This window comes from Balaenoptera musculus, chromosome 20 (assembly GCF_009873245.2).
Source record: "Balaenoptera musculus isolate JJ_BM4_2016_0621 chromosome 20, mBalMus1.pri.v3, whole genome shotgun sequence".
In the NCBI taxonomy this organism is placed as follows: domain Eukaryota; kingdom Metazoa; phylum Chordata; class Mammalia; order Artiodactyla; family Balaenopteridae; genus Balaenoptera; species Balaenoptera musculus.
In genome coordinates this window covers 54778504-54794554 of record NC_045804.1, presented here as the reverse complement: position 1 = coordinate 54794554, position 16051 = coordinate 54778504, and the positions used below count along the sequence as shown (strand labels likewise).

Sequence of the window (16051 nt, the reverse complement as noted above, 5' to 3'; positions counted from 1 at the left end):
TAGCATTTAATAAAACATCTTTAGGCATAATATTGGACAATGTGTCAAAACATTTAAATGTGCATTGCTTATTATATATCAGTAATTCTTAGAGCGTTTGTAGGCTTCATTGGAAGAGCGTAATTTGCCCGTGGGAATGCCAGGATTCCCTTTCTTCCTTCTACCATGGTTTTCCCAGATTCCACCTCAACACCTCTGTGAATGAATTCAGGACCCTCCGGCTGTTTGGATCCATGTGGCCTCAATGGCTCCAAAGGTCTACAAAATGATTTTACGCAGCTGACGAGAGAATGAACGTTTGTGTCTCCTCCTTAAGTATCTGTATTTCAACCCTGTACCACGCATGTGTGTTGTCAAAGAGTTTTCACGTGCTTCAAGAACTGAACCTCACTCCCAAGAGCCGATGAGTTGGGCTGGTTGGGTATTCATCTTGGAGAAGTGAAGGGACCTGGGGAAGCCCCAAGCCACAGCACCCGAACTGGGCTTAGCGTCCAGGTCTTCCCATTCAGGTCCAGCGCTCTTTCCACTCTGCCAGTCTACGCCCCTTTAAAAGAGGAAGGGCGGAGAATGCCATGACTCTAAAGTGATGGAACCTTGCAGGGAAGATGTTCTGAGGTTTAAAATCAAGTCAGCTCCCCAACCTGCTTGACCAGACCCAGACTGGTCTATGTTAACCTGACTTTGGAGGGTGAGCGGGTCTCAGTTTCTTCCTCACTCCCCGGACCTCTGGTTATGGGGAACACTCTGGAACAGCGACCCATGGATTGGCTCTTGTCTAGTGAGAGGTCTTCGCCCCCAGGGCCCCAGCATTTCAGAGCCATGGCGGCCCTCAGACCTCAGCACGGAGGGAAGCGTGCCATTCATTTGTGCTACCTACCTTTTAGGGCCTCTTTCACAGCGGAATCCACAGGGAATATGTTCTTCTCCACCAGCTCCAGGGGTCCCGGCCGGAGAGCGATTTTTTCATTGAGGTCATCAGCAAGTCGGGCTCTTTTCAGCTTCATCTGAGTAGTTGGAACGGATCTCTCTGCAGTGGAGGCTAAGGGGTTAAAATCAAAAGGGTCAGCTCTAGAATTTGATGTCATTTTTGTGGGGGTTTTTTTTGCTTTTTTTTTTGCTTTTGTAACCCAAACACTCTGACACATTGTACTCCACCATCCTAATAAGTTTTCAATGCAATCATCCTCATTTCACATGGATTAGTAGTGAAGACTAGACGCTTCCAAATAAAGGCAAATAGAGAAGCACAGAAGAGTTAGAGCAACTTGCTTTGTGAGGATTTTGGGAAAAAAAAAATGTGCAATTTGGCGATTCTGTAAGTAAGTAGTCCATGGGGCCTGTGTTGCTTGCTGACACTAAACTATAGCATTTGCATGCAAATCCTGTCTATATATTGCCCGGCCCAGGCTGAGCTGGCAGTAAATATTATCTATTTTTATAATTAATTGTAGTAGCGTGACTTCTCAAGAGTTTTAGACTTGTTGAGGTTGTGATACTAACTGATTCAAATGTCCAGGTCCAGTTGTAAAAGAAAAACAATTTTGGGGGGGAATAGTTATTTAATTAAACAGGGATTTTAAAAAATTGAATTTATCCAACAGGCAGTTTCTCATCTTTGGGAGGGTGGGAAAGGTCACTGAGAAGCCCTCAATCACCGCTCTATTCCTCTTTGGGTGAGGCCCTGACTTATTTCTGTGCGGGAACGTGGAAGAGGATCTTGTGAGCCGCTGGTTGCTGTAACGCAGGACCGGGAGTTAGGGTTCCTTTCCTCTCAACTCTGCAAATTTAGAAGTTAAGACCTTTACGGACGTCCTGGTCCTATTGTTCTATTAATATCCATCTGCTAACCCAGGCTTAGTGTCTGGCCGCTGCTCTAGAAATCTCCACACAGGGGAGGACTAGGGATGTCTCACGGTTGCAACAGGTCAGACTTGCGTAGAAGCTACATCTGCAAAGCACTCGATGTGGGATGGAGAAAACATCAATATTCCAAACCGAAAAATGGAAGTTTCTAAGCCCAAACCCTCTCCCAACTACCCGTCAGGCCAGTGCAAGGGCTTCTGCCACACCCCCTGCCTCAGGGATCCTTCTGACCCATCCTGCACAGCCATACAGGATTCATCCTGTATGATGAAACACTCCTTTCTTGCATCCCCTCCAAGATGGTCCTCTCCATCTGTCTCTCAGTCCGGTTTCGCAGGCTCGCCACAAACCGAATCCACCCCCTACATGACCTGAGATGGTTGATGCCCAAACTACCACTCCAGCGAGCCTGGTCCTTTGCCTTCTGTCCCCCGCCCCCCATCTTCCTGAGTTCACCTTTGTACCTTTGCTTACTCTGTTTCCCCGCCCTAACAAAGTCTTCCTAACTCCTGTTCTTACAGCTTCTTTCTGCTTCGACTACCGCCAGCAGTTACAAGCATTGGTCCTTAATCTTATATTGCTAATTCCAAAATCAGACCATGAACCCTTGGAGGGCAAGGGTCATTTTGTATCTAGCAGATCCTTGGTGCTCCAGGGGGCCAACTTCCAATTTCTGTGGGGGGGAAGGGTGGGTTTCATGGGAACCAACAGAGACTAAACTTGGGGTTTCTGTGGTTCATAGCCTGGTATTTTAATTCAAGACTGGACTGATACAACAGATAATGCTTTCTTGATTATAATATTATACATACGTATTGTTGTAAGTGTGGAAAATGCTAAAACATTATGCAAAAGAAGTGAAAGCATTAGGAAACTCCCCACTTAGGGTCAACTGTTTTTAATAACTGGGCATCTTTCTTAATTACTTATACAGTATTTATTGGTAAGTCAGTATTTTTTCATCATAGAATCTGACTGTAAATACAATTTATGTATATATTTTTGCCTCCCTGATTTTGACTGTAAATATAGTTTTGTTTTCTGGTCTCCTCACTAAACATCATTTTGTAAGCCTTTTCTCATTAAAACATGATTCTTTTAAAGCCTCATTTGTGGTAGCAGCAAGTTATTCAATCACACGGATGGTGCATAATTTATTCAGTCTGTCTACTATTTTTTGACGTTCCACTGATTTCAGTGTGTCACTATTTAAAGTAATTACATGATAAACATCATTGTACATAAATCTTTGTATGTCTGATTATTATTTTTTTGATACAATACTAGACATTTATTACTGGTATGAAGGATGGACATTTTAAAGGAAGTTGATATATGTTGGACACTCCCTATGTGCTCAGAGAAAGTTGGGAGGTGGCACAGCTCAGAATGAATGCCAAGTCTGGTACTTCTTGGCCACTATATGGCTTCCCAATTTGACCGTCTACATGGCCTCAAATGACTAGATGAGAGCTCAAAACCACCACTTTGGAATGGCAGGGGACCCTTTCTAAGGGGAGTTAGCAATTGTGCAGAGACAAAGAACCCTGGAAAATGGCCCACGTTCCATTCCCACTGATGGGCCCCAGTTTATGACTTTGGGCAACCTTACCTTGGAGTATGTGCATTTTCACCACGTCTGCACGGTCGGACCTGTTTCTGACCTTGTGCTTCAGGGTGTCTTCAGCCTGTCAGACACAAACACAGAATGAATTTTGCTATCAACCTCATACAGTTTATTCACCTAGTTTTAACTTTAAAAGAGACCCCTTTTCTCTCAAAGGGAAAAAGTCTCTTTTTGTTTGTTTTTTGTTTTTTGTTTGACAAACGCAACATGCAAATATCTCTGTTCTCCTACGTCTTGATGAAGGAGGGCTCACAAAAACCTCTAATAATTTTAGGATGGAAAAATGAGATAAAGAGGTCAAAAGCTTGGGTCCACCTCAGTGCTCCAAACTTAAAGGCCAGGCAGGTACCTAATCATAAAATATTAATAAAACTGTGATGATACTACACTGCTTTTGCATGAGAGCCAATCCTGTTCCATTGCCTCTTAAAAGAGTCACAAATTAACTAGAGTCAGAGATGAAATGTAACCTCAATCCATCCAGTATAACATGACAACATGTGTCCTCCTCCTGTTTTGCCCTTGATCTCTCTCTCTCAAGACGTGAAAATGTAAATCCTGCAGACTGAGACCCACTCTAAGCTGGGAGGACACTTAGAGATGAGTTATTTACTGAGTCTCATGGCTTTCTTGATGATGGAGTTGTCTGTAGGGATGGCGTTGGCTGTGGCAGGGCCACAACTGGACCTCAGGGCCCTGATTTCTAGTTCTGGGTTTTTATCCCACTATATTGAATCTCTTAATTGGCCCCCGAGAGGAGTCTGGAGATCACTCCAGTTCTGATGAAAGACGATTATTCTCCAGGCAGTAGGAACCCCAGCCTCTCACGAGTGACTCTGAAGAGTCCCAGAGCTCTGCTCCGTCTTCCAGCCCCTCCCCTCACTAGTTGCCAGGCTAAGACATCCCAGGAGAAAGATACCTAATGGCCTTTCCTTCTACATACACTGCTGATGCTTGCTCAATAGCACTTATTGTATTGATAAATTCAAGTTGCAGAGATTTGCTCTGAAGGTACAGAATATACACCGATTTCCCCCCCTCAAATGCTAAACGAAAGAGAAATAAACAGAATTCCTTTTGCCTTTAAATAGCTGTGAATAAGCTCTGTATCTGCAGGCCCTACCCTACCACTGAACTGGATTTAAAATAATCTGATTGTTGCTGAGAAAAGCCTGTCACGAAAGAGAGAGCAGCTTGCCCACACACCTTACCTCCCTGTTTCATGTCTCTCTGACCCCCACCGCATCCTTGCAGGGATACCCCCCGACATCAGAAAGATGGGGGACATTTTCTTAAAGCTCATAAATAGCAGCTTCAAAGCCAATACTGTTGATCCCATTTCCACAGTTTTCAGTTTCTAGGAGGAAGATTCCACATGGCGTGCGGGGAGGGGACCAGCAAATTGGTTGAGTTTGTAGGAGAAATCCTACCCGCTTTCCCCCAAGCTTAGCATTCAGAGGTCCAGAGCCTGGAGTCTGAGTTCAGGAAGGTGGGAAGTTCGCAAACAGTTACCTTGCCACTGTCCAAACGTTTTCTTTGCTCATGGAATTCAGGTGGGCTTTTCAGGGCTGAAAGGGAAAGACACAGACGTGAGCAGAGGGGGCTTGGGGCCGGGAGCGGCGTCGCGGTGCTTGCCGGTGTGCTTGCCGAGCGGTGCACAGTGGAGGTGCGACGGGGATGTGATGGCCTTCATCAGGCCACAAGCAATGGAAGAGGAGAGGCCTGCAGGTCACCAGCTTCCCTGCAGCCGGAGAATCCAGAGGAAGGCGGACGTCAGCCTCAAACAAGAGGAGCAGCAAAGACAGAATACGCGACAGGAAGAGAAGTGGCAGAGACAGGGCATTCCAAGATCCTGAGGAGGGACAGGCCTGCGGGAGGAGAGCAGGCAATGCTCTAGCTTTAGGGGAGACTGGGGTGACTACCACCCTCTTTGACTTCGCTCTGCCCTTGAGTGCGCAAGTCTGGGTGGAGACTGCAGTCTGTGGAGGAACCGTGTCCCACGTTGCAGGAGGGGACTTGTCCTTTGGCTCAGGGAGTTGGCTGGTGGGGTGGGAACATGCAACCAAAGGGCCGTGAGTGAGAAGCACAGAATCAGACTCTGAGGGCTGGAAGGGACCTTGGAGATGGTGAAATACAGCTCCAAGCCTGAGCGGAATGGGGAAACGGAGGCCCAGGGAACGGGACTGCCTCGCCCGGGGTCACACAGGTAGGGCTAGGGGCCTAGGTCGTCTGACAACCTAACTTCTTTCAGGGTGTGATGCTCAAAACACTAACAACCAGTAGACAGGGCACTGGTCCCTCACAGCTCACAGCAGCCGGAAGCAACCTGGACCGAACGCCAGCCTCCCTTCTTTCCAAGACCCACTGCTTCTCCTCCTCCCAGCTCCCAGCAACTCCTCATGACGATGCACTGAACTTTTGCCTTTGCAAAGCAGTAGAACATCGTTCGGCAAAATTCTACCTTTTTACTGGTCTTCCTGATCCCCTGGAACACCTGCAACCAGAAGCCATAAAGGATCACCTTTCATCAGAAGTGATGAGGTGGATCAGAGGTTAGAGAATTGCATCAAGTATTTTTCTGGATAGTAAGTAGGTCTGGACCAGTGGGCGAATCACGTGATCCAGATTTCTAATATTCACTCCCACAGATGTCAACTCTCAAGCTGCAGGCAAGAAAATATTCTTCCAAACTTTGGCTGGCATAAAAAAATCGGATTTCTAGCCAGATGGGCACTTGGGGCTGTGTGTGTGTGAATGTGTGTGTGTGTGAATGTGTGTGTGTGTGCACGTGTGTGAGTGTGTGTGTGCCTCATTCAGCCTTAAGACCACGCCAGATTTGAGCCCAGCTCTCAGATGGGCTTGCTGGACAGCAGGCAGACTCCACTGTGGTCCTGGCAACTGATCGACCACGTTACCCTCTATTGAGGATGTTGCTTGGGAAGCTACTAAGGCATCTCTAAGTCTTCCTGTCTCACCCCGACATCTGCAATGTTGACCGAAGGAACGCACAGAATAGTCCCAGCTGGCTGCCTTGTGCCAAGGAGAATGCACAAGCACTATTCTCCTCAATCTGACCAGAGACTGAAAGGCTTCCTTTCTTATAGGAAAAAAAGAAACAATTGTTGCTTGACTATCATATTTCCCATTGATCTAACATCCCCAGTTTCTCTTTGCTGCTTTTCACTCTTAAAATGAGCCTCTCTGCCAACCCTGCCCTTTTCAATGGCCTCTTTCCCCCTCCCTGTCTCCTCACTCAGTGGCTCTGAGGAATCACCTGGGAAACCGTGCAGGCCTGCCACGTTGCTCATGCATTTTCTCTGATTTGGGTCTGGCCCTCATCCTGAGTCAGGAGGCTTGCCATTACTTGCACTTGATCACAGTTGCAATTTATATTGATGGAGTTTTGAAACCATCTCCCATTTCCCCAGGTGACCAGGTGCTACCAATCTGCTTGAAGTCCAGTGGGCCCTGGTGAGTCTGTACAATCTGAACCCATAGGTCTGCACCTCTGCCCGACAGTCTGGTGGTCACCTAAGTAGGTATTATATGTTGGTGTGGCTTAATCTCTTCCATAATCCAGAAAAGGAATTGATTTCAGTGTGGCCTTATTAAGTGGTTAAAAAGAGCAACACAGCCTGTGCCTTAAGAAGCAACCCTAAGGGAACAGCATGAATCTATCTTGAGATTGCTCTTACATTCCAAACTCAATTGGTTTTAATTGGGCTTAGGATTTAGGGGCAATTCATCTGGTTCTCTTATCCCTGAGGCTTTTCAATTCTTATTTGCGGAACTTATTAATTCTTCTACGAAACACTGCATTTCCTGTATCTTAGCTTGCAGAGCTATAAATCATCACTTCTTGGTGTTAACTATTCCCCTGTGAAATGATTGTACAGTCCAGTTCTCCAAGGCCAGGAGCACAAAGGTCTTCTGGGACCTTCCGCCACAGGGTGGGAGAGGCTACGCCCATTTAGCCAGGACTTGGGAAGGAAGCTAAAAAATCCACATACTGTGTTTTACCCCACGCTCTTCTTTTCAGGGCTTAAGGGGTGTTATGTGGGGCACCACTTGGCCTGCCATGGGCCCTGTGATTGACGTTTGCCTTTTCTGTGATTCCAGAGAATGCGGGTTTTAGCCACCTCCCCTGAGGGCCAGCGAAAACCATAATGCACCCCCTACCCCAGTTGACTTTTTGGAAAAAAGGACCTCCTTTGCTGCCAGCCCTGGGAGTATCCAATGGCAAAATTTTGTATTTAAGGGATGTTGACATTTAGGATTGAAAAGGAATTTGGATTTCTAAATTAAAAAAAAAAAATAAGTCAATGTGATCTCAAATTAAAATATGGTTGTAAATTCAGTCAACCCCACATCTAACTCATTCTGCCTGGAGGAAGATGAATCGCTTCTCACAGGGGAATTCATGTTCTCGCCGCGGAGTTTAGTTAGGGGCTGTTCCTATTTCTGTCCCTGCGGCTCCAGCTAATTTGGGTCAGCTGTGTGTATAAACATTTGCTTACTTAGAGCTCAGGAAAAGATCCCAAGATAAGAACAGGCCTCCTGCGGTCCCCTGCTGCTAACCTCCTGCTTCCTACAGGAGCCCAGCGAAAGGAGAAAATAGGCTGCAAGGCCGTGGACAATCCGTCAGGGAGAGGGGCCTGGCTCTCACAGAGGAGGGGCCCGGGGCTGGTAGCAGCTCTGGTGGCGGAGGCAGGGCCTGCCTTCTCTCCCAGGGCCCCTCACGTCCAAGCTTGCAGGGGAGAACCCAGCTCCACTGGTATACGGATGAGGACCAAGAGGCAGCATCAAAGAGCCCGCATCTTAGGCAACAGATGGAGCAATCGTTCTCGAAGTGTGGCCCCTGCACCAGCATCTTCAGCAGCAGCTGGAAACTTGTTAATAATACCAATTTCCAGGCCTACAGAATCCAACGCTCAGGTGGGACGTAGAGGGACGCAGGGGTCTGTGTTGGAACACGCCCTCTGGGAGATCCTGGCGCCCCGGCGTTCACAAGGCCAGTGGGTGCTGATCTAGAGTCCTTGGGAAACTGAGAGTTCAAAAAGCGGGGAATGATGTCTAGGACTGATTTCTCAGTATTTCAAAAAGCTGAAGAAAGAGGGTGTGTTTGCCCAGAGAAAGGCTGCTTAGTTCAATGAAACTGCCACTTCTCATACTTGCTGTCTCGAATCAGAATAACTTGGGTTAGAACTGGTCGTTCTCATCAAGAAGCAACGGCTGGTAAGCTTATATGCCGCTAATTAAAGACAGATATATGGATTAACAATTCACATATGTAGGGTTCTTTGGGAGGAAGACAAAACTGATTCAAACGCAAGACCCATGGCAGTAATGGGTATAGTTTCAAAAGTGACTAAAATTTTGGGAGCCTTCCCTTCGGGCTCTGTCCTTGCTTTGCCATCTATTTTTGGTACAGCCTTGAACAAGTCTGACAGGTTTCCTGTGTTCTCCGTTTCCCACTTACAAAATGGATCTCGTAGTCCTCTCTTGGCTCTGCTTTTAAGGACAAGTTGGACCATGAATATTTTTTTTCCCCAAACAAATGGGATCCACGCTATGGGTGTGTGATAATGCTTTGGAAATTGTCTTAACTCTTTAGGTTGGCAACAGATTGCCTATTCAGTACCCAAAGGATAGCCTTAGGGGTCTGAAAAGAGTGCATTCTCCCAACGGAGCTTTGTAACATTTAAGGCCTGGCTTGCACACTTGGAGAATTTAATGCATCACACATGAATACTTTGGAGTTTCTCAGAAGGGTTCAAAGACAAATTCAAAGGGTGCCTGTCATCACTGGTTTACTAGTTTCTAAGGAGCGAGGAACTAGAAAATCGAAGGAAAGAGGGAGGGAAATAAAGAAGTGAGGATTTTAGACCCAAATGGGCTTGGCATGAAAATCCAGGGCACCTTTTTTTTCCTATCTCTGAATTTGAGGTGTTAGAAGGAAGGGGAGAGGGACAGATGAAACCCTTGTGCCGTGTTCTGCTCAAACAGCCAACAGTGTGTGGTACGTAGGGTGCTGTGGGGAGAAGCCAAGTCAGATGAAGGCACTGAGGAAGGGAAGGAAGACTTTGCCCCGTCAACGTCTCAAAACTATCAGGAAGCTGCATGTGCTGTGGGTAGAGGAATTGCCCCGTCATTCTTCTTGCTATTCAGGAGGAGGATCACAGAATTCAGGGATTTACCAAGGCTTTGCAGTAAGTATGTGTCTGCTGAGGCTTGGATTAGTCTGCAAAACAAATAAAGGCAGCACCATTCACAGATAGCTCATCGTATCTTTCCATTCATTGACATCGATCAGACCATAGAACCTGGCTGCCCAGATGCTTCTTTCTGTGCTTTCTCTGAGTCTCTGGGGAGAAGTCGCAGCCTCTCTGGGCCCCTGGGCCTCTGTAATCCACTTCAGGTCTCTAATCTCGTTTTCTATAATCCCAGAGAATAAACTCAATGTTCCCTCCTCTCTCCCCTGGGTTCATATAGATCAGCCCCACTGTAGTAGCAGAAGGAAAGGGAGAGAAAGTCATCTATTTCCTTCAATTCTCCCAGAAACCCACTCCGTGTAGTGGCGGGACATTGTCCAATATTATTAATGGGGATAACTAAGCAGGAGCGATTTGGGGAACCTTCTGGACTGTAGGCTCTTTGAAACAGAATTCATGTCTGACTCCTCTGTGTTCCATAAGGCCTTCCTCCCAGCAGATGGTCGAAATATTTACTGAATTGCTCTATGACTGTTTTTTTTTGCATTGAAAACTCAGAGCTGATCGTCTTTCTGCACTAAGGCTTCTGAAATGGTTGGAATAAAATGGTATTTAAGATTCAACCCAGGAGAGTGATGCCCAGAGAAAAGAAGACAGTGGCGAAAATCTGCCTGAGAAATAATGAACAGATCTGAGCCCCACCCACAGGTCTCCAGAGGAGGAGCCTGGGCTCTGTCTCAAAGGCAAGAGAAAATAAGAGAACCTTGATGTCCTCTTGCAGCCTTGAGCCTGGCAGGGAGGGGCGGCAAAGCCATCCCTTTGAACTCTAGTTGATGGTGACAAGTAGGCAATTTGAAATCTCCGTTTTGAGATTCAGAGGTAGGATTTTGGAGAGGAGTCCAAACAATATATTCTTAAAGTAATATTTCTACGTAAATGTTGAGAGGCTATTTCACTCAGATTTCACGACTCTTTTGAAAATGTGAATTCCACCACTGATACTATAAATGTGAAAGCAATCTTAGAAGCCAACCTGGGCCCATGCTTCTGGCCCGAGAACCCTTTCCCACTGTTTAAAGTTGTTCGAGGGGCCGTGTGCTGATCTCAGAGCCCTGCTTTCCTTGACTAAATTCAAGGAAAAATGCCTTTAAGTGCATTCAAAGCACTGGAAGGGGAAAATCCTAAACCTATAATATATACAAGGTAAGATATGAGTACATGCTTAAGAGAGGTGATGAAGGGCGATTATAAAAGAGACTTTGATTCTCTGATTGCTGTGGCCTGTTGGTTACTCATCAGCAACTTTGAAACCTGCAGGATGCAAGCCCATGAAGGAGGAAGAAATTAAATTCAATCCATGTGGACCAGTTTCACTAGTCTACTGAAAATCACACATGGTCCCACTGGAGTCAGTGGGGGAGAAACCTTCTACTTAATCATCAATTTGGTGTGCATTTGAAATGAGACCAGCCATAGAGCAAACTCAGTGGAATTTTCCATTCACTCTTGGTCATGGTGAGACATAGATTATGACGTAGAACCCAAAGCCATTTCATTAAAACCATGGGCTTTTCCTTGGCATTTTCACACATACATGTTTTTATTTTCCCAAATTCCAAATGAATTTTCCTGGCCACAAAATGCTTGATGATAGAAACTTAAGGAAGTGCTTTTAAAGTTCCAGTGATTCCTTTTGAATATTTGAGTCAAGAGCCCTATACCAGGATCAGGAGACACGGGTTCTGGCCTCAGCTCTGCCGCACTAGGAGTGGACTGCACTTTTTTTTGCAATGGACAATGCCCTTGGGATTTAATCTAATGTACAACTCATGACTAATTCTGTCCAAGGAGAGCAGGTGTTTCCGTTGACCAGCTAAAAACTGCAGAGCCATCCGATAATACCATAAGGACAATGAACAATTCACTTGGCCATAAGCTTTCCATTTAGGCAATTTATGACAAGTCTGAAAATTCAGGGGGAGCACTGCAATTATTTCCAATGTATGGATAACGTGAGGCTGTGTTACTAGTTTTATTGTACGTTCATTTAAAGTCTCACAGTTCAGGTTTGTAAGTAGGACCACACTGGGCCCTGGCTTTGGGATGTTTGAAAAGCCTCTTAGGCCTCTCCAATCTCGGTTTCATGGAGGTTAAAGACAATGAGACTTGGACTAGGGAAGGGATTTTCTTTTTTTTTTAAAGGAGGACTTTTTTCTTTGATTCTGGAAGGGTTCTTTTTTTTTTTAAACTTTGGGTTTATTTATTTATTTATTTATGGCTGTGTTGGGTCTTCGTTTCTGTGCGTGGGCTTTCTCTAGTTGCGGCGAGTGGGGGCCACTCTTCATCGCGGTGCACAGGCCTCTCACTATTGCGGCCTCTCTTGTTGCGGAGCACAGGCTCCAGACGCGCAGGCTCAGCAATTGTGGCTCACGGGCCTAGTTGCTCCGCGGCATGTGGGATCTTCCCAGACCAGGGCTCGAACCCGCGTCCCCTGCATTGGCAGGCAGATTCTCAACCACTGCGCCACCAGGGAAGCCCAGGGAAGGAATTTGCAAACTCTGTTTGAAGAGGACCAGCGCTCTGGGGAGGATAATCAGGGTCATCTAGGAGGGATGAGGGGAGCCGAGTGAATGGGACAGAGGCCCCCGACCCTGTTCCAGCCAGTGTATATATATATTTTTTTTTCATAAATTTAAAATTTTTATTTATTTATTTATTTTTGGCTGCATTGGGTCTTCGTTGCTGTGCATGGGTTTTCTCTAGTTGCGGCGAGCGGGGGCTACTCTTCGTTGCAGTGCGCGGGCTTCGCATTGCGGTGGCTTCTCCTGCTGCAGAGTACGGGCTCTAGGCGTGCGGGCTTCAGGAGTTGTGGCTCCTGGGCTCAGTAGTTGTGGCTCGCGGGCTCAGTAGTTGCGGCTCGCGGGCTCTAGAGCTCAGGCTCAGTAGTTGTGGTGCACGGGCTTAGTTGCTCTGCGGCATGTGGGATCTTCCCAGACCAGGGCTCGAACTCGTGTCTCCTGCCTTGGCAGGCGGATTCTCAACCACTGCGCCACCAGGGGAGTATATATATATATATACACAGACACAATATCTTTAACTATTAAAAAACATTGAAAATCACAAAATTAGATGATCTCCAATGACTACTGGCTTTGCTTCCCTCCATTCTACCCCCTTCCTTCCTCCTTTCCGCTTTCCTTCCACTTCAAAAACTTCAAATGATAGAAGGAAGACATAAAGAGCCCTCTTGTAGAACATAACTAGTTTCACCCTGACTTATACTATCTGTGTCTCTTGTCACCTTTTCCCCTGAAATCTCGAGTCTCCGCGATGGACGGTCTTGCTCACTGTGGCCCCCCATAGCACCTGGCATACCACCCTGCAGAGAGTCAAGTTCATCATGAAATGTGTTGAGTTTGATTGAGTTGAAAGGACCCTGAGACTGTGGGCTCCTGTTCCCGCTTCTGGAGCGGCTGCTTTTACACACGTACCCCCGGGGGTGCTGAGTAAACAGACTGCATGTTTCATGTCTGGGTTGAAGAGGCTACCATCTCGGCCCCCAGCCTCTCAGCAGGTGCAGAGGCTCGTCTGGGTCTGGCTTCCCCAGAAGCACTAAGTCATCGCGGTCTAGGGGCTGGGCCTGCAGGGTGCACCTGCTGAGGCTCTGACATTTTTCCACAGCAGAATCGACACCCTTGGGAAGCCTGGAGAGGAGATGGCTAAAGAGTAAGGAAAACTGACGATGCTTAATCAACCCTTCTCATTTTGCTGAATTAAAAAGAAATATCATTGCATTACTCTTAGGACTTTCCCCCAGCAATTATCTTAATCATACAATGGGCTATGGATGCAAAATTTCTGTCAAGCAGTATTTCGTTAATATGTACACTATTTGATTCTGAAAATCCTGGAGAACAAAATATTATATCTTCATTGGACTCGACTCTACAAATGGACGTTCAATTTGGATGACTTACATAAGAGTGTTATGTAAAAAGGTACCATCGGGTTCATTCCTATTTTTATTAGGTGTTTCACTGATTCCCTGAAATTTAACCCCAGCAACCTAAAAACAAAAGTTTATTCTCATCCAAAAGCCAGCTGCAAGACCCAGGCTTGGATTATATAAGCACGTAGTTAAACTTTAAATCAGCTGTGAACAGCTTGAGGGGATGCAAAGGTACCAGGCCTCTCTACTCCAATTGCCTTTCCAGAATTAAGGGAAAGAAACACCCGTGAAGGAACAGATTATTTTAATCCCACTGAAACTGATGTGCTCATCTTGTATTTGAGGGCACGTGGTAGAGACTGTGGTCTACTGAGAGGATCCTGGTGGATCTACACTTGTCTACACTCCATTCTTAGTGAATCGTTCTTCTAGATGTGGTTAAACAAATTCGATTCTACGCATTTGCAACAGGATTCTGAAAAAGACTGGCCTGCTCACATTTGAGTGCGAACGTATTTATCTGTCTTGAAGTGTGCAGACTCTTGGTCTTTCCTGTGTTTTAGCACCTGCCCTGCTGGGCTGACTGAGATGAAACAGGCCACACAGACTTGTACCTTTGGTTTCTCATCCTAACTGTACATTTTACTGAAGCAGCCTTTCAACTGCAGGGTGAGATCTTTCTTCTGTGCTTTAGCAAACCTCTAAAAAAGTTGTTCTGCCATAAGGTCACCTGCTGTTTATTCTTTGTAGGGCTTAGCCATGAACAAAGAACTTCACCTGAATTACCAAAGGAAAGGGACTTAAATATTCTTAGTTCTGTTCTGGTTCTGAAGCACGGACTACACTTAAAATGTTTGGACCTTGGATCACAGGGCACCGAGGTTACTACCTGCAGGACATTCAATTAAGGGCACATGCTTGCTTGTTGCATGCTTAACCCTGAAGCCACAGTCATGACAAGGACCTGGATTTCTGCAGGAGTCATTACGGATCTTGACTTTTAAATTTTGCTGGGGTGAGAAGTTAGAAAGTGTCACCTAAAGGAGCTTACATGGTGATTCCATTTATCTAGGACTTTTCCTGTTTCTATAGCTAACCAAAAGTTAGCTTCAATTGCTAAACTGGCAGGAAATTTCAAACATATCTTCTAAAAGATATGATAATCCTTCTTCTTTGACCCAAATGATGGCCAGTAATTCAATGTTACACCGTTTACACTAGAATGGTATTGCCGCTCATTATTCCAGAAAGGAAGCACTGGACAATATTCAATTACTTGTGGACTCAAGTACCCAAACAGAAGTGAAACCGAGGAGGTGAGAAAAAGATGATGTGATTGGTGCTTCCGGAAAGAAGAGTGATTAGATCCAATTCTAAAAGTAGGAGAGAGGGATGGATGCCCATAGAATTGTGTTTGTCCTGTAAACAAACCACCACATTGGAATTTTAGGTACAACCTATATGATTACAGGGAAGCCCTTACAGGTGAGTACCATTTGGGGCTAAGCCTCCAAGGTCTGGGATTCCTGCTGACACAGAGTGTGTGAGGAGCTGGGGAGACTGATCCATGGAATTAGACTATGACCTCTGAGGTGCTTTCCAGCTCCCAAGCTGCACGGTCCCATGGTACAGATCAGTCAATAAGAGATGCAGCTACTCACGTGGTATGATGCCTTGGTTAGCCAGTTGTTCTTGGGTCCTTCTCTGTTGAAGCCGTAACTGTAAAACTTAGAAAAGCAAGTGTTAGTTTGTGAGTTGGGCTAAGACTGATTGCAATCACTTCTATTTGCCTTGTACTTTTTTTTTTTTTTGCATCACTCTTCTTGCGTTATTTCTAGAACAGTTCTGAAAGTCTGCGTGAAGGAGACTTGCGTTTTTGTTGTAGACGTGTAGAAGGAAGGATGAGAGAAGCTGAGGGGGTTGCAGGGTTTTGCAGCAAGTGGGTAACAACCAGAGACTAGAAGACTTGTCTCCTCTGTGAAGTGAATGTTACTTTCACAGCACCATGCTCTGTCTTCCCCTGCTATACCACCTGGGAGGTGAATACCATCAAACACTGCTGGGAATTTGGCCATGATTTCAAAAGAGGAGATGGAGTAAAAAAAGCTTGGCCTCTCCAGTCTCACCTGGGTTCAAATCCCGTCTCTAGCCCCTTCCTATGTGGGTAACTCTGGGCAAGTTGTTCAACCTCTCTGACCCTCAGTGTTTTCATTTGTAACTGGGAACAATGCCTGCCTTACAGGATTGCTATATAGTTTGATTAAACTGTGTATGAAGACTGCTTAGCAGAGCGCCTGGCACATAAGTCATCAATACATGGTAGTATTATGAGAGTTTGGAATCCACCTGGAAATTCAGAGAAGGACTATTGGAGTCATGCTTTACTTAGAAAAATTAAAA

The 16051-nt window shown here is 45.9% G+C and overlaps 1 protein-coding gene across 3 annotated transcripts in view; it reads right to left on the bottom strand.

The window, feature by feature from the left end:
- The window catches only part of MYOCD (myocardin), an 88756-nt gene that overhangs the window by 39430 nt on the left and 33275 nt on the right, over window positions 1–16051 (bottom strand). For all 3 annotated transcript variants that reach the window (XM_036837119.1, XM_036837120.1, XM_036837121.1), the window contains exons 2-5: window positions 15313–15378; window positions 5003–5058; window positions 3476–3551; window positions 878–1039 (exon numbers count right to left, since the gene is read on the bottom strand). In XM_036837119.1, the coding sequence (XP_036693014.1) occupies window positions 878–1039; window positions 3476–3551; window positions 5003–5058; window positions 15313–15378 (360 nt within the window). The remainder of the gene's footprint in view (window positions 1–877; window positions 1040–3475; window positions 3552–5002; window positions 5059–15312; window positions 15379–16051) is intronic.